Below are 18,899 nucleotides of genomic sequence, written 5' to 3'. Positions count from 1 at the left end.
CGAAATATATATAGAGTCTCACTATCGCTCTATTAGGTAAGAAGACTAATTAAGATATCCTCTCAATATTATAATATATCTTTTATAAATACAATATAAAACAATATATTTGAAAGATATATAAATAATATTATGTTAAGTCTTCATCATCTAACGGTACATGTTGTTGATGTCTTCACGATCCGATGGTAGATATTAGTCTCATTTACACCTACGCTGATTTCCCTTCTATTAAGTGGATTAATGAAGTTTTATCCATATATGATTACGAATGCTTTTAAATCTCATTCCTACTCCCACTTGTTTAAGGAAATAATAAAAATTTGCAGAGAGATAAATCTTAACTGATAACAATAATTTTGCATGGTTCAAATTATTCTTTCTTTAAATCTCCTTTTTAAAGAAAGAAATAAAACTTTTAATTTTTTTTTTGGTGAAAGGAGGTTAATACCTCAATTTATTAAGTACTTGAGTTTGAATTCATGTTGGAACAATCTGTCTCCAACTGACTTACAATAGAATTTGGAATCTCATAGATTTCCGTACTTTGATTTGAAACATTCGTATAGGCAGATTTTGCTAAGATATGAGCTACCTTATTTGCCTCACGATAGCAAAAATTAAACGAAGTATTTTGTAACCTTGCAAGACCCTCGACAATTTCCATAACAATTGGTTTAATCTTCCATGGGATAACCTCCCTATCCTTCGAACAAGTTTTTATGATTGTCAATGCATCTCCTTCTAGTATACACTCATATTCTGGCATAGATAGAGCACGTTGTACTGCCAACTGAGCTGCAATAGCTTCGGTCTCCATTGCCGATGAAGATTTGAATTTCCTCATCAAAGCCATAACGAACTTACCTTCCTCATTTCTGCACACAGCAGCTGCACCTCCCTTATCATTCGAAAACGCTCCGTCGAAGTTGATTTTTAGATAATCCGGTGACGGTGGTTTCCAGTATTGCATTTCTTTCTCCACTTGTATACTCACCTGCTCTTCACTATTTACTCTCCCAACCGAGTAGTCTGCTTGCATAGTAGAAGCCTCTTTTATTATTTTGTACACATCTGGTTGTACTCCATTAAAGACACGAGCATTTCTTGCTTTCCATAAGCACCAAATAACATATAATCGATACTCAATAACTACTTCCTCTTCTTCATTGTTTCCCATCCAACGGCAGATTAATTGTTTAAAATTTTCTTCCCCTTCAACTCGTAAATTTAAGGGATAGCTCGTCCACATTTCCCTTGCCTTCTTACATAATCTGAATAGGTGATCATCATCTTCTTCTTCCTCCTCACAAATAGCACATATGCTGGAAACTTCATTATTGTATTTTAGTATTCGTACCTTTGTTGGTAATGTATTTTGAAGTAATCTCCATACAAACATTTTAACTCTCGGCACCACATTGAACTTCTTCCATAATTTTCTCCATGATAACCCATTTTCTAATTCAACTCTTCTACACGATGTAGGCTTCTCTTTTACTAAGGAAGTATATAAAGATTTTGTAGTAAAGTCACCGTTTAATGTATGTATCCAAATCAACTCATCCTTCTTATTTATTTTCGAAAGTGGGATCTCACAGATTGCCTTGGCCGACAATTCATCAAATTTGTCTTCTATAACCATCTTCTTCCAACCCCCATTCTCATCAATAAGGTCCTTCACAAGAAATAAATTGGTAAGGTCAATACCTTCTTCTTTCTTGCCCGGCTTGAACCCCCTTAGACTTGGTATCCATGGATCATCCCATATACGAATACAATTTCCATTCCCAACCGAAAAACACGCCTCTTCCTTCACAAATTTCCTCATCTCCAATATCCCTTTCCACGTAGTTGTAGCACCTGGTTTTTCTCTATAATCCCAAAAATTATCGGTTTTGAGATATTTAGCTTTTAGTAATTTTACCCACAAAGCTTCTGATTGTGTTAAAAACATCTAAGTTAACTTGCCCACCAACGATTTATTCACCATTCCCACATCTCTAATACCCAAACCACCATCTTTTTGGCCAGCTTTCATTTTTTCCCAACTCATGAAATATAATTTCTCCTTCTTTTCACTATGTCCCCACCAAAAATTTCTTTGACAACGCTCTATTCTTTCTACAACTCCTTTCGGCACAATATTCGTTGAAAGAAAATAAATCGGGATTGAAGCAAGCTCACTCTTAAGTAGAATCGTTCGTCCCGCATGTGAGAGTGAGTTCCTCTTCCATCCCATTAATTTATTTTCTATCTTCTTTAGAATAAAATCATAAGAGGCTATCTTGTGTTTCGGCTTCAATAAATAATTTCCCAAATAAACCTCATCCTTCTTCATCTCCTTTACACCCAATAAATTTAAGACCCTATCTCTTCTTTCCAACCCACAGTTAGTACTAAACTGAATCGACGACTTTTTGAAATTTATTAATTATCCCGAACATTCTGCCTACAAGTCTAATACCACCTTCAATTGCTCCACATTATAATCTGAAGCTTTCCCAAAGAAAAACAAGTCATCTGCAATCATCAGATGACTAATACTTGGAGCAAATCTGTTCACTTTAATCCCACTATAATGCCCACAACGTTCTGCCTGAGAAACCAGTCTTGTGAGAGTTTCAAAGCACTATATAAACAAATACGGACTTAAAGGACAACCCTGACAGAGCCCTCTTGATGGGCCTAAAAGGTTACCCTAAAAGGTCTCCACCCGCAAGTATACGGGCGTCAAGTAATAACCCGGTAAGACCGGGATCGATCCTCAAGGATAGAGAGGTAATTCAGATATCGAGAGAGTCTAGCCACCGGTTTAAGTGTCAGTCACTAACTCAGACTAAAAACAAAAAGATAATAAGTTGGGTTTTTGGATTGATTTCAAATAAATAAACAAATAAGGCTAACTAAACTAAAGGTGAGAGATTCGGGAAGAGTCGAGCAAGAATCGAATGAGAGGGATACTTCGATCCACAAAGTCGATAGTGACTAGTACTAATGATCTATAAGCATAAAAAGTTAGTTAACTTCATCCATTTACTTGGATGGGTCAACGAACTCTTGGTTTAACTCAGATTCCAGTCCATGAATGGTCTAAAAACCCGGAAGATTAATCATTAAAAGTAATAAAACTCTTTTGTCACATCAAAAATGTTTCACGAGTATCTGACTACAAAAGCTAGCTAGACATGGCGATACAAATAATAAATGGGAAGAAGACAAAGAAAGACACGAGTTAAGGTGAGAATCTCCCTATTCCGATGAGGCGCGAGACTAAGATCGACGGGAAATATATGTGTTGAAGTGCTGCCGATCTCCCTGTAACAGAATGCAGGGGTCCTCTTAACAGTATACAATGGGTGTCCTCTCAGCAGAACTTGACCTCCCCTTATCAGCCAGTATCATCTTCTTCCTTAAGAAAAATCCACCATGAAAGCTTCACTTAAGCTTTCTCTCTCTAGATGTATTAACTCAAAAACTCAATCAAACACAAGGAGCATCAAATCAATGGAATGGACAGTAAAAACCCTAAACTTTCCGGCCAAAATAATGGCCGGAAGCACCACAAACTAATCCGGCCAGATTCAAGCTTTCCGGCCAAGCATCTACTGCCCCGAGCTGCTGCAGACGCGTCCCGAACTGCTGTAGACTCCTCTCAAGCTGCTGTTCCGAGCAAATCTAATGGTGAACCCGAGCTGCAGTAAGTGCAAATTTTGGAGCTGCTCTAATGGAGGTCTGACCTGCTGCCAAGAGGAGCCCGACTGCCCGAGCTGCTAAGTTGTTCCAGCTAGCTGCTGTCAAACCAAGATGAGAGGCCGAGCTGCCTTCAATGATGCCCGAGCTGCTTCTTCCGGCGCCTTCAATGGCTGTCCCGAGTAGAAAAGCTGATGTTCCGACCTCTTCTTCTCACCCGTGAAGCTGCTGGTTGTTTTCCCGGCCGGCCAAGCTATGGCCGGCGGTTTCTCCTCCCTCTCTCTCTCTCTAGCTTTTTCTAAAATACCTAATGGAGATCTCCCCAAAACCCTAACTCCTTGATTATTAAAACCAAAGTCAGACTTGTCAATTAGAACCTAGGACCACCTTCACTTGGTCCACTCAGTTTGACTTGGTCTTAAGTCTATTTTGATTTGGGCTTTTAAAGGGTGCTCATAAGATTTCCATTTTGTTCATTCTTCTTTGGGCTTTGGGCTTGCCTTTGAGGTTCATCTAGAACCAGAGAGTGCCTTCATCATTTTCTCTACACATCTAATTCTCAGAAAAGATTAAAATATCCTCGGTTTCTTTCTTCCATAATTTTCCGGTCCGAACTCCGATTCGACTTCCGTTTTCGCCGTCGGACTCACCATTGACTCAACTTGCCATTTAACCTCTGATTTTTCACCAAAATGACCCGAATACCCCTGGTGCTATTTCCTTACGGTTCCCACATGAGATGAAAATGTGACAAACGCTCCGTTTTATTCCGAATTAAGAGTCAAACTCCAAATGAGGTACCTACCAAGAAAAACTTATAAATAATTAGAAATAAAACACGAAAAGAACTAACTCATCAAAGTTAAAGTATCCAAATGTGGCATTTTAACGCCACATCAAACATCCCCAAACTTAGAATTTGCTAGTCCTCGAGCAAATAAACAAAACAAAACAATAAAGTAAAATCCTAACTCACTTTCGGAGGAATCCCGGTTGCATTTAGCGTATGCAACAAGCCGTTAAACCCCTAGGTTACCCCTAGTGGACGAGTGTCGTCTCGTGAGGGTTTCCAGTGAATATACCCACAAAATTCAAGATTTCAAAGACATAAAAGAGTTCAACATCGATGTAAATAAGATAATGACAATTAATGACACACTCAAGCATGCTAAACAAGCGAATCAAAATCGATAAACGCATATAAATGTTAAAAGTCTCCTCACTAGTAATCTCATCCTAAAATGTAAGCGTCCAATCATAATGAGCATCATCTAAGTCTAAAGTTGCAAAACCTCGATTCCTATCTTAGTACATTTCGCCTCGACTTTAGCCTCACGGTTATACACTCTTAAACATGAAATCACTCAAAAATAGATAATACGGTTCACTCTAATGTGTGAGCATGGAATAAAGAGAAACTCAACACATACAAAACAAATGAGGATAACAAGTTTTAGAACGAAATGATCTCTAAAGAATGGAAATAACCACTAAAACGGAATGGGGAAGCTCACTCACCCTTCTCACCCAATCTACCCTCTAACAATGTTTCCTAAAGGTCAACGGATACAAGTAATGAGATGGAAGTGATGAGATCCCGAGAATGTCGACGTCTTCAATAAGACGAACGCTCAAACAACTTCTAAACTTAGCTTTTGCTTTGAACACATTATTTCTCACAACAATTACACATAAAAAAAAACACAAATAACCCATAAACTCAATTCTTTTTTTTTTTCTTTTTTCTTTTTCTTTCACTTTCTTTTTTTTTTCTTTTTTTTTTCACTTTTTTCATAACAAAACAACACTAGTATTCTCAACAAACAACTTTTTCTTCTTTCGCACTTTGCTTTCACATTCTTCTTTCTACAACTATCATGTCTTCATTCTCGGGAGTAAGATGATGGATAGATGGTGGAGTATCCGTCTACCTAAAGTTGACACTATTATCGGGTTTCATGGACTACAAGAGTAAGGTCGCTATCCTGATGTCACTCCTAGTGGCTAAGAAAGTTGAGCTCATGAGATCGTCTAAGCTCTTTGAAAAGTTACGAGGTTGAGTAGCTCTTCATTCTACTCAGAGTTAGCGCAGAAGAGTACACTCGAAAACAATATAAAGGCTCAGATATCTCACATGGGTTTAAGTCTCCACTAATGACTAGTATAGGTCCCTCAGAAATGTTTCTTCTTCCTTAGGATGCTGCTCACATGATCAGACAACAAACGCCAAAGGACTTAACATTCATGAAAAAGACTAAGAGCATGCATAACATTCACCAAAACTGAAACACATGCATCAACATACTTAAGCATATCACTAAAGTCATATCAAATCTACCAAAAATTTTCAAATTTGGTGAATATTGAACTCTCTTGTCTTTTGAAACCCCATGGTCATGGCTAAAAGTCATACCCCATCCCCAAACTTAAAATTAACATTGTCCTCAATGTTTCAACCATATACTCACCAAAAGATAAGACATATTAATTTAAAGAGAAGAATGGAAAGATATTACCATAGCCGGAGGAGATAAGAGATACTACTACCGAGACTCGTGTATGAACAGGTTCCAAGTTGATGTCGAGCTCGTCGCCATCCCCAAACTTGGAACAAACCATGCCTCAGAAGCAAAACAAGTAAGAACTGCTCCTATGATCAACAAGAAATATGAGAATGAAGCACATAAGATCATGACCATAAAAATGACCACTAACGCGGGTACACACGATTGCATTGAGCTATGCAATTAGCCGTTGATTCTCTTGCTTTCGCAAGAGCACGAGTTCTGTCTCGTGGAGGGTTTCCAGAGATGATACCCACAAACATCAAAACCCATCTCAATCAGTCAAAGATCATACAATAAGAGACGGAAATTTTGGGGGTCAACCCAAAGAAAGCTATATGCAGGTGCTAATCGTCTCACAAAAAGATCAGAAATGTAAAGTGCACATGAGACGATAAAAGAAAACAAGTCATCCCCAAACTTAGTGGGTGCACAGTCCACTAAGTAGGCATAAATAGAAGGAACGACGTACACGTGAAGGGTCAAAATATCAGTCGAAGGCAAAAAATCATCTGGAAGCTTAGTGGACAGAATATCCACTATGTCCATAGACGTCTTTGGAAAGACGTCTGAAATGTCCCAAAAGGGATCAACAACCGAGTTTGAGATCATGTGGAAAGTCGAACTAGACTCTAAGGGTAAGGCAGTAGGCTCGGGGACCAAGTCAAGGTCCATGGTTTCCTTAGGTAAATAGTCTGACAAACTATCCAACATGTCTCTAACTACTATGTCATCAACATCCTCAAAGGCATCTGGAGCCTCGCAGTCAGTTATAATATCAGGCCTTCCTAGCATTGCATCTAAGACTGACTCCTTACATGTGTCAAAAATCGGATAGTTCATAATCGTGTCATCCTCAAACTTGCTCATAGAGCCATCATCCTGAACATCAAAGTCTCGTATAGTCCTATCATAATGAGACGATAAAAGTTGAGGTAAAGACGAAACAAGGTCATCAATATTTTCGGGCTCTTGGGTCCTCTCAGTAGATTTATCGACATTTAACTTAGTACTAGGGTTAGACGTATTACCCTCGTCATCGTACCTAGTACCCTCTTGAGTTTGGGGTGGTGAAACCCCTTCCTCGTCGACAAATGACTGTGACTCGAGCGTCTCTATCTTTTGAGTTAAGGACTCAATCCTCTGCTTCGTTTGAGTAGCAAATTGTGACATCATGATGGGCCTAGAAAGGTTACCCTAAATAGGTCTACACCCGCAAGTGCACGGGTGTCAAGTTGTAATTTTTCCGGTAAGACCGGTTCGTTCCTCAGAGACTAAGTGAAACCTATTCTAAGACTTGGAAGTAAGTACGGTTTTTGGTTTTTGAAAATTTGTTTTGGTGATAAAATATTTAAATAAAATAACGGAAATAAAAATGAACTCAAATGGGGAGAGGATTCTAGGAAGAGAGCCTAGGATTTTAGAATCCATTTTAACACATCCTCATGAAAACCTAATCATGCATATCTTTTTATCACTCGAGTTTTGGTAACCGAATGTACCAATCCCCGGAAAATAGTCTAATTAACGCCGAAAATAATTAAAGTCTAAATTCTAAAGCCTTGATATAAAGTTTCAACTATTGACTATCAATCTATAAGCATACACTATCAAAGAACTAAACCTAAGTATAATGTATCAAATCGAAAGCATAGTCAATGAAGAAATCGTCATATATCGAAACTAAGAATTCAATATTTTTATATTTAAACCACATCAAGATATTAAAGCATAAAGAAGATATCAAAATTATATGTCAAAACTTCATCACAAATCCTAGCAAGATATTTTAGCTATTCATGGTGGGAAAGATAAACATTAATAACATTGAAGAAAGAAAAAGATTTGAAGAAGAAAACACCTTTTTTTCGCTTTTTTTTCCTTCTGCACAGCCAAACAGAACCTTAGGGAAAATTATTTTCTCATCTTCCCGGAAACGATTCCCAGGTGAGAAAATAATTTTCCTTCTCTGGTTTTTTCTCTTTCCTTCTCTGTTTTCTCCTTCTTTCTCCTTCTGAACTCTCTATTTCTCTCTCTAAAACAAACCAGTAACACCTCTTTCTCTCTCTAACCGAAATAGTAAAGAAAGAAGAAGATAAAGAAATTTTAATGGAGTTTATATTAATTCAATCTCTCTCTCTCTACAAACCAGGAGCTCTCTCTCTCTTAACTCTTTCTATGTATCCTTTTCTCTCTCACAAAGAGAAGGATTAGAAGAAGAAGAAGAAACAGAAAAAGAAAACTCTTCCTCTCACTTTCTCTCTCTAGCTCTCGGTCTTCAATGGCTGTGGAGGAGTCGTTCCTCCTTTTTCTGTTCAAAAACCGAGGTACCCTCTCTCTCTCCTTCACCAAAACTTCTCTTTCTTTACTGTTTCTCTCTCTCTTTTATTTCAATCAAAACCATTAACATCATCAAATAACAAGAAGAAGATTTTTATTAGATAAAGATTTACAAGATGATTCTCTCTTTCTCTCTCTACAACTCACTCTCTGTTTCATCTCCATTTCACTCACTCTCTGTTTCTCTCTCTCTCTCTCACAAAAAGAAAAGACAATACAGAGGAAGAAGAAGATGATAGAGGGTATGGTCTTCTGTTCCAGCCGAGCTACTCTCTCTCTCTCTCTAATATCTCTGTTTAGGTTGAGCTCAAAGAGAGGAGATGATCCCCCTCCAATCCGAGATGATGATCTGTTCTTCTCTGTCCCCCCAACCGAGTATATCCCCCTTTTTTTCTTTAATCCTTCAGTTATAAAATAAGAAAAACCGATTCCCAAATCCTTCTTTATTTTCTTCTTACCATTTCTGACTAGTTCACTTTCCATCTCTGTCTCATTCTTTCCTTCTCTCTTCTTCTTTCCATTTCTATGTGAAGTCGAAATCTCCACTTTCCATCTTTGTCTCCCTTTCCTTTGATATTGTGTTTCCATTTCTCTCTCTCTCTCTAAATTTCTCTCTCACTGTTTTGGTTTTGTGTTTAAGAGAGAAATAAATAAATTTCTCTCTCTACTGTTAATAGAAACAAGAGCCTTATAATAAAAAGTAGAGAGAGATAAGAAGGGAAGGGAATAAAATATTCCCATAAATATGGAAACAGCCGTTTGAGTGAAGAATTAGGAATGATACGGTGTATTGCTTGAGAATGAAGTCTGTGGAGTGCGGCTCGTCAGATGTTCACAAGTATGCGGAAAAATATACATGCCGTTGGATCTGGTGGGGACATCGAATTAACTCGCGCTGTTTGCTGATCCACGGATACACCAAATCATCCACCATTTGCAATCCCAAACTTGTCCCGTCGTATCCGAGTAAGTGCCGAGAAAGTACCACTGGCGTCCCGATTACTCCGGATTCGCCATTCACCCTGCGCCACATGTCATCTAGTATGATTTGGTCAACCGATTTGAACCAAAAGTTTGACCTTCTCTGTTTTCCTCGTACGAACTCCGATTTGACTTCCCTTTTCGTCAACAGGCTTGTCTTGAACTCTACTTTCCAATCGAGTACTAAAATTTTCAGAATACCCTAATCTCCAAATGACCAAAATGCCCTCAAGTGTGTCTTTCTCTCGATTTTATCTGTTTTCTGTGCTCAATTGCATAGAAACCACCTGAGTAAGAGAAACAAGCAAATCATCAGAGTAACCGCTCGAAAGTGACTAACTAACCCGAGTTAAGAGATTCAGATGAGACATTTTCATGGCTCATCAAACATCCCCAAACTTAGATTTTGCTAGTCCTCGAGCAAAACAGAAAAATAAAACCAAGCCCAGTTCACCACTTTCGTAGGGAATCACGATTGCACTTAGCTCGTGCAACAAGCCGTTAAACCTTTAGGTTACCCTAAAGGACGAGTTTTGTCTCGTGAGGGTTTCCAGTGAATATACCCACAAAATTCAAAAATTTCAAAAACGCAGAAGGGTCTAAATATGGTATGGACTAAAAATGTTTATCCGGTAAGTTTTCGAAAGTAAATAGAAATGAAATCAAAGTCGACCAAACCATACAAATGCCAAAAATCCTTTCACTAGTAATCAAGACCCGAAGTGCACGTGACCAGCCAATATAAGTATCATTTCGGTTCTGAAAAGACAAGACCTTGATTACCGTCTCGATACATTTCGCCTCGACTACTGCCTCACGGTCATACACTCAAAAATTAAAGTCACTCAAGAATGGTTCACTCTATGTGTTAGTATGAATATGAAGGAAAACTCAACACATGAAAAAGACGGACTAAAATTTTGTGGACGACTGATCTCAAAGAAGGAAACAACCACTAATACGGGACGGGGAAGTTAACCAACTCTTCTCACCTGATCAACTATCTAACAATACTTCCTAGAGGTCAATAGACACTAATGATGATGTGACTAGAACACCTGAGAACTCGACGTCTTCAAATCTTCAACAACTACTTCAAAGGATAAGCACTTAAACAAAACTACACAAACATTGTTTTTTTTTTTTTTTTTTTTTTTTTTTTTTTTTGATTTTTCTATTTCTTTTTTTTTTTTTTTTTTTTTTTTCTTTTTTTTTTTTGATTTTTTTCACAGACTCTGGTAATAACAATCATAACACAAATAATGCTTTCTTCACACTTTCCTTGGGTATAATTCTCTCCATTTTGCTTCATGCCTTATTCTCAGGGTTCTAAATGATGGATGAGATCTATTTTCCTCTAGTTGACATTGCTCTCAAGTTTCTCAGACTACAAGAGAAAGGTTCGCTTCCTGATGACATCCCTAGTGGTTGTAGAATTTGAACTCAAGAGATCAAATGAGTTCTTCTTTCAATATTGCGAGGTTGAGTAGCTCTTCATTCTACTCAGAATTAGCTCAGAAGAGATCACTCAGAGCAACAAGAAAGGCTCAGAATCTCACATAGGTAAAGTCTCCACTAATGATCGATTAAGTTCTCTCAGAAAAGTCAACTCTTCACCTATCTAACACTCACATGGCTAGTGCACAAACAACTTCAAGACTCGAAATTCGTGGAAAAACCTTTAGCAAACGGATAGTCTGACAAATTAGACTCTATAACTATTAACAAGCAAAAACAACTAAACTCACATTTTCAATCCAAAAATTTTTAAATTTTGAAAAAATTTTGAACCCTTTTGAATTTTTGAAATAAGGACTTAGCAAAAATTTCATTCCCCTATCCCCAAACTTAAACCGAACATTGTCCTCAATGTTCTGAAGACTATGCAAAAAATAACAGGGTGAAGGGAGAGATATTACCCGATTCAGCGTCCTCTGCATGGGTTGCCTCCCAGAAAGCGCTAAGTTTAACGTCTTCAGCCAGACGAAACAGATGATTCGAAAAAAATAAAAAGAATTAACCTACTGGATTACAGATATGTGATTAACTGTAAACCAATATTCGATACATCTGTGGGTCCACCCAAAACACAAAGTTTTCAGTGAACGAAAGTCTCACATTTTTGTGAATTGCAGAGAGTGCATGTGAGACTATCAAATAAGAAGGGCAATCCCCAAACTTAGTGGATGCACAGTCCACTAAGTAACTATAAATACTAGGACCAATGACTAGAAAGTCATCAAAAGGATCGACATAACAATGAAGGGCCAATATATCCGTCGAAGGCAGAAAGTCATCTGCAAGCTTAGTGGATAGAATATCCACTATTTCCATAGACGTTCTAGAGGAGACATCTGAAGTGTCCCAAAAGGGATCAACAACCGAGTCTGAGACCATGTGAAAGGTCAAACTAGACTCTAAGGGTAAGGCAATATGCTCGGGGACCAGGTCAAGGTCCATGGTTTCCTTAGGTACACAGTCTGACAAAGTATCTAACATGTCTCTAACGTTATCAATGTCCTCAAAGACATCTGAAGCCTCGCAGTCAGGTATAATATCATGCCTTCCTAGAATTTCATCTAAGGCTGACTCCTTACAAATCTCAAATGTCGGAAAGTTTAGAATAGTGTCATTCCCAAACTTGCTCATAGAGCCATCATCTTGAATATCAATGTTTAGTGTAGTCCTATCATGGTGAGATGACATAGGTGGAGGAAGCAAGACAACAAGGTCATCAGACCTTTCAGGCTCTAGGGTATTATCAGTAAATTCATCGACATTTAACTTAGTACTAGGGTTAGACGTATTAACCTCGTCATCGTACCTAGTACCTTCCTGAGTTTGGGGTGGTGAACCCCCTTCCTCGTCGGCGAATAACTGTGACTTAAACATTTTCATCTGTTGAGCCATGGACTCAGTATCCTGCTGCATTTGAGTCGTAAATTGTAACATAATATCAATAAGACGACTCTCGGACTCTGATCGAGATCTATCTTCAAGAGTCTCCTCGTAATAAGGTTCGCTAGTGTAATTAAACGTAGACTCTTGATAATAACTTCCTCCGTACATATTAGGATCATACCTGTCTCTAAAGTCATTGGTCTCAGAATAGTGTGGACAATAAGGTCTCTCATATATATTTGGCGTCGGACCATATCCATCGCTAATCGGACCATCTCTACACATTTGTTGATAATCTCCTAATGTCATATGAGATTGATCAGGCTCATATGGTCTACTCCACTCACTAATCGGACTGTTTCTAGACATTCGTTTATAATCCTGAAATGTCATACCCGGTCGGTTAGGCTCGTCTCTACACATCTGTTGGTACTCTCCTAGGGTCATACCAGTTCGGTTAGGCTCAACTAGCCTATTCCCCTCGTTAAGTCGTTGACAATCTCTTAGAGTCGTACCACGTTGGTTAAGCCAGTCTTTACGCAACTGTTGGTATTCTCTTAAGGTTATATCAATTCGGTTGATGACGGGTCCCTTTAGATCAAGGTCATCATCATCAACAGGGTACGTCCAACCATTAGAAAAATGCGCCATGATGATCAGGCACGATCACAAGATGAGAATTGACACTTATGTAACTAAACTTGACTCCTTTCTTTTGGTCCAAAATTTTTTTTTTTTTTTTTTTTTTTTTTTTTAACACGAAAACCGAGGAAGCACTACTAAGATCTTATAAAAAGTACCCACTAACAGGGGATTCGTGGGTGATTAGAAAAATTACCTCCCGTTCAAGACGGGCGACGACCTTTGTAGACGACCCGGGCCACTCTTCCCTCAAGTGTTCGAACCCGAGGCTTCGTTGGATTTTCGGTTACAATTTATAAAAGCCCTCCAATTTAGGGTCAAAACAAAAGAAAGTACTAAAAAGTCTAAGTCTCTCTCTCACCAAAATAAATACAAAAAAATAAAAATAAAAACAGTAAATTTATTCTTTTGAGGTCCTCCTCCTTGTTGCGCCTCCTCTTCAGCTCCTTAGTGTTCTGCACACAAAAAGTAGAGAAGCAAGTCAAAGTATCCAAAATTCAAAACTTACCAAAAATAAAACTTTCCAAGATTAGAACAAATTTAAAATTAGTCCCCGGCAGCGGCGCCAAAAACTTGATGGGCCTAGAAAGGTTACCCTAAATAGGTCTACACCCGCAAGTGCACGGGTGTCAAGTTGTAATTTTTCCGGTAAGACCGGTTCGTTCCTCAGAGACTAAGTGAAACCTATTCTAAGACTTGGAAGTAAGTACGGTTTTTGGTTTTTGAAAATTTGTTTTGGTGATAAAATATTTAAATAAAATAACGGAAATAAAAATGAACTCAAATGGGGAGAGGATTCTAGGAAGAGAGCCTAGGATTTTAGAATCCATTTTAACACATCCTCATGAAAACCTAATCATGCATATCTTTTTATCACTCGAGTTTTGGTAACCGAATGTACCAATCCCCGGAAAATAGTCTAATTAACGCCGAAAATAATTAAAGTCTAAATTCTAAAGCCTTGATATAAAGTTTCAACTATTGACTATCAATCTATAAGCATACACTATCAAAGAACTAAACCTAAGTATAATGTATCAAATCGAAAGCATAGTCAATGAAGAAATCGTCATATATCGAAACTAAGAATTCAATATTTTTATATTTAAACCACATCAAGATATTAAAGCATAAAGAAGATATCAAAATTATATGTCAAAACTTCATCACAAATCCTAGCAAGATATTTTAGCTATTCATGGTGGGAAAGATAAACATTAATAACATTGAAGAAAGAAAAAGATTTGAAGAAGAAAACACCTTTTTTTCGCTTTTTTTTCCTTCTGCACAGCCAAACAAAACCTTAGGGAAAATTATTTTCTCATCTTCCCGGAAACGATTCCCAGGTGAGAAAATAATTTTCCTTCTCTGGTTTTTTCTCTTTCCTTCTCTGTTTTCTCCTTCTTTCTCCTTCTGAACTCTCTATTTCTCTCTCTAAAACAAACCAGTAACACCTCTTTCTCTCTCTAACCGAAATAGTAAAGAAAGAAGAAGATAAAGAAATTTTAATGGAGTTTATATTAATTCAATCTCTCTCTCTCTACAAACCAGGAGCTCTCTCTCTCTCAACTCTTTCTATGTATCCTTTTCTCTCTCACAAAGAGAAGGATTAGAAGAAGAAGAAGAAACAGAAAAAGAAAACTCTTCCTCTCACTTTCTCTCTCTAGCTCTCGGTCTTCAATGGCTGTGGAGGAGTCGTTCCTCCTTTTTCTGTTCAAAAACCGAGGTACCCTCTCTCTCTCCTTCACCAAAACTTCTCTTTCTTTACTGTTTCTCTCTCTCTTTTATTTCAATCAAAACCATTAACATCATCAAATAACAAGAAGAAGATTTTTATTAGATAAAGATTTACAAGATGATTCTCTCTTTCTCTCTCTACAACTCACTCTCTGTTTCATCTCCATTTCACTCACTCTCTGTTTCTCTCTCTCTCTCTCACAAAAAGAAAAGACAATACAGAGGAAGAAGAAGATGATAGAGGGTATGGTCTTCTGTTCCAGCCGAGCTACTCTCTCTCTCTCTCTAATATCTCTGTTTAGGTTGAGCTCAAAGAGAGGAGATGATCCCCCTCCAATCCGAGATGATGATCTGTTCTTCTCTGTCCCCCCAACCGAGTATATCCCCCTTTTTTTCTTTAATCCTTCAGTTATAAAATAAGAAAAACCGATTCCCAAATCCTTCTTTATTTTCTTCTTACCATTTCTGACTAGTTCACTTTCCATCTCTGTCTCATTCTTTCCTTCTCTCTTCTTCTTTCCATTTCTATGTGAAGTCGAAATCTCCACTTTCCATCTTTGTCTCCCTTTCCTTTGATATTGTGTTTCCATTTCTCTCTCTCTCTCTAAATTTCTCTCTCACTGTTTTGGTTTTGTGTTTAAGAGAGAAATAAATAAATTTCTCTCTCTACTGTTAATAGAAACAAGAGCCTTATAATAAAAAGTAGAGAGAGATAAGAAGGGAAGGGAATAAAATATTCCCATAAATATGGAAACAGCCGTTTGAGTGAAGAATTAGGAATGATACGGTGTATTGCTTGAGAATGAAGTCTGTGGAGTGCGGCTCGTCAGATGTTCACAAGTATGCGGAAAAATATACATGCCGTTGGATCTGGTGGGGACATCGAATTAACTCGCGCTGTTTGCTGATCCACGGATACACCAAATCATCCACCATTTGCAATCCCAAACTTGTCCCGTCGTATCCGAGTAAGTGCCGAGAAAGTACCACTGGCGTCCCGATTACTCCGGATTCGCCATTCACCCTGCGCCACATGTCATCTAGTATGATTTGGTCAACCGATTTGAACCAAAAGTTTGACCTTCTCTGTTTTCCTCGTACGAACTCCGATTTGACTTCCCTTTTCGTCAACAGGCTTGTCTTGAACTCTACTTTCCAATCGAGTACTAAAATTTTCAGAATACCCTAATCTCCAAATGACCAAAATGCCCTCAAGTGTGTCTTTCTCTCGATTTTATCTGTTTTCTGTGCTCAATTGCATAGAAACCACCTGAGTAAGAGAAACAAGCAAATCATCAGAGTAACCGCTCGAAAGTGACTAACTAACCCGAGTTAAGAGATTCAGATGAGACATTTTCATGGCTCATCACATCATCTCAATAAGACGACTCTCGGACTCTGATCGAGATCTATCTTCAAGAGTCTCCTCATAACAAGGCTCACCAGTGTAATAAAATGAAGACTCTTGATAATAACTCCCTCCGTATATACTAGGATCATACCTGCCTCTAAAGTCATTGGTCTCAGAATAGTGTGGACTATAAGGTCTCTCATACATATTTGGTGTCGGACGATATCCATCACTAATCTGACCATCTCTATACATCTGTCGGTATTCTGCTAGTGTCATACGAGATCGATCAGGTTCAGATGGTCTATTCCTCTCACTAATCGGATCATCTCTACACATTCGTTGATAATCTCCGAAGGTCATACCAGGTCGATTAGGCTCAATTGACCTATTCCCCTCATTGACCCGTCGGTGTTCTCCTGGGGTCATACCACGTTGGTTAAGCTCAGCTCTACGCAACTGTTGGTATTCTCTTAAGGTCATATCAGGTCGGGTAATGATGGAACTCTTCAGATCAAGGTCATCATCATCATCATGGAATGACCAACCGTTAGAATAACGTGCCATGATCTCACAATGTTCAAGGAACAACACACAAGCTATAAATGTAAACTACCAACCAATTACACACAAGTAGAAAGAAATAGATAGAATACGATACTAGCGAATGCTCCTCTCGTTTCGTTCTTCCTTCTGATTCCTTTCTTTTCCTTCGCTCCTATGTTCTTTTTTTTCGGCTTTATCCTTAGAGTACTTCCTGAAAATAAGAAAGAGTCAGAAACTACGAAAATAAACAAAAACGTTTAAGTTAACAAATAACACTAAACTAATGAACAAAACGAACAAACAATATCCAAACTACTAAACCTATCCCCGGCAGCGGCGCCAAAAACTTGATGGGCCTAAAAGGTTACCCTAAAAGGTCTCCACCCGCAAGTATACGGGCGTCAAGTAATAACCCGGTAAGACCGGGATCGATCCTCAAGGATAGAGAGGTAATTCAGATATCGAGAGAGTCTAGCCACCGGTTTAAGTGTCAGTCACTAACTCAGACTAAAAACAAAAAGATAATAAGTTGGGTTTTTGGATTGATTTCAAATAAATAAACAAATAAGGCTAACTAAACTAAAGGTGAGAGATTCGGGAAGAGTCGAGCAAGAATCGAATGAGAGGGATACTTCGATCCACAAAGTCGATAGTGACTAGTACTAATGATCTATAAGCATAAAAAGTTAGTTAACTTCATCCATTTACTTGGATGGGTCAACGAACTCTTGGTTTAACTCAGATTCCAGTCCATGAATGGTCTAAAAACCCGGAAGATTTATCATTAAAAGCAATAAAACTCTTTTGTCACATCAAAAATGTTTCACGAGTATCTGACTACAAAAGCTAGCTAGACATGGCGATACAAATAATAAATGGGAAGAAGACAAAGAAAGACACGAGTTAAGGTGAGAATCTCCCTATTCCGATGAGGCGCGAGACTAAGATCGACGGGAAATATATGTGTTGAAGTGCTGCCGATCTCCCTGTAACAGAATGCAGGGGTCCTCTTAACAGTATACAATGGGTGTCCTCTCAGCAGAACTTGACCTCCCCTTATCAGCCAGTATCATCTTCTTCCTTAAGAAAAATCCACCATGAAAGCTTCACTTAAGCTTTCTCTCTCTAGATGTATTAACTCAAAAACTCAATCAAACACAAGGAGCATCAAATCAATGGAATGGACAGTAAAAACCCTAAACTTTCCGGCCAAAATAATGGCCGGAAGCACCACAAACTAATCCGGCCAGATTCAAGCTTTCCGGCCAAGCATCTACTGCCCCGAGCTGCTGCAGACGCGTCCCGAACTGCTGTAGACTCCTCTCAAGCTGCTGTTCCGAGCAAATCTAATGGTGAACCCGAGCTGCAGTAAGTGCAAATTTTGGAGCTGCTCTAATGGAGGTCTGACCTGCTGCCAAGAGGAGCCCGACTGCCCGAGCTGCTAAGTTGTTCCAGCTAGCTGCTGTCAAACCAAGATGAGAGGCCGAGCTGCCTTCAATGATGCCCGAGCTGCTTCTTCCGGCGCCTTCAATGGCTGTCCCGAGTAGAAAAGCTGATGTTCCGACCTCTTCTTCTCACCCGTGAAGCTGCTGGTTGTTTTCCCGGCCGGCCAAGCTATGGCCGGCGGTTTCTCCTCCCTCTCTCTCTCTCTAGCTTTTTCTAAAATACCTAATGGAGATCTCCCCAAAACCCTAACTCCTTGATTATTAAAACCAAAGTCAGACTTGTCAATTAGAACCTAGGACCACCTTCACTTGGTCCACTCAGTTTGACTTGGTCTTAAGTCTATTTTGATTTGGGCTTTTAAAGGGTGCTCATAAGATTTCCATTTTGTTCATTCTTCTTTGGGCTTTGGGCTTGCCTTTGAGTTTCATCTAGAACCAGAGAGTGCCTTCATCATTTTCTCTACACATCTAATTCTCAGAAAAGATTAAAATATCCTCGGTTTCTTTCTTCCATAATTTTCCGGTCCGAACTCCGATTCGACTTCCGTTTTCGCCGTCGGACTCACCATTGACTCAACTTGCCATTTAAGCTCTGATTTTTCACCAAAATGACCCGAATACCCCTGGTGCTATTTCCTTACGGTTCCCACATGAGATGAAAATGTGACAAACGCTCCGTTTTATTCCGAATTAAGAGTC

The 18,899-nt window shown here is 38.7% G+C and overlaps 1 protein-coding gene across 1 annotated transcript; it reads right to left on the bottom strand.

Moving 5' to 3' along the window:
• Positions 1–5,419: 5,419 nt before the first annotated feature.
• On the bottom strand, positions 5,420–18,463 carry LOC147556408 (uncharacterized). Its single transcript, XM_086664296.1, has 2 exons — positions 16,229–18,463; positions 5,420–7,428 (listed from the first exon to the last, which is right to left on the bottom strand). The coding sequence occupies exons 1-2, from the start codon at positions 16,774–16,776 to the stop codon at positions 6,540–6,542; spliced, it is 1,437 nt and encodes a 478-aa protein (XP_086520422.1). The 5' UTR covers positions 16,777–18,463; the 3' UTR covers positions 5,420–6,539.
• Between the last annotated feature and the right edge of the window lie 436 nt (positions 18,464–18,899).

The sequence above is a fragment of the Eschscholzia californica genome, unplaced genomic scaffold (assembly GCF_041429995.1).
Source record: "Eschscholzia californica isolate CP2 unplaced genomic scaffold, dmEscCali1.0.p SCAF_2, whole genome shotgun sequence".
In the NCBI taxonomy this organism is placed as follows: Eukaryota; Viridiplantae; Streptophyta; class Magnoliopsida; order Ranunculales; family Papaveraceae; genus Eschscholzia; species Eschscholzia californica.
Note: the sequence above shows the minus strand (reverse complement) of the source record. Positions and strands in the feature narration are given on the sequence as shown.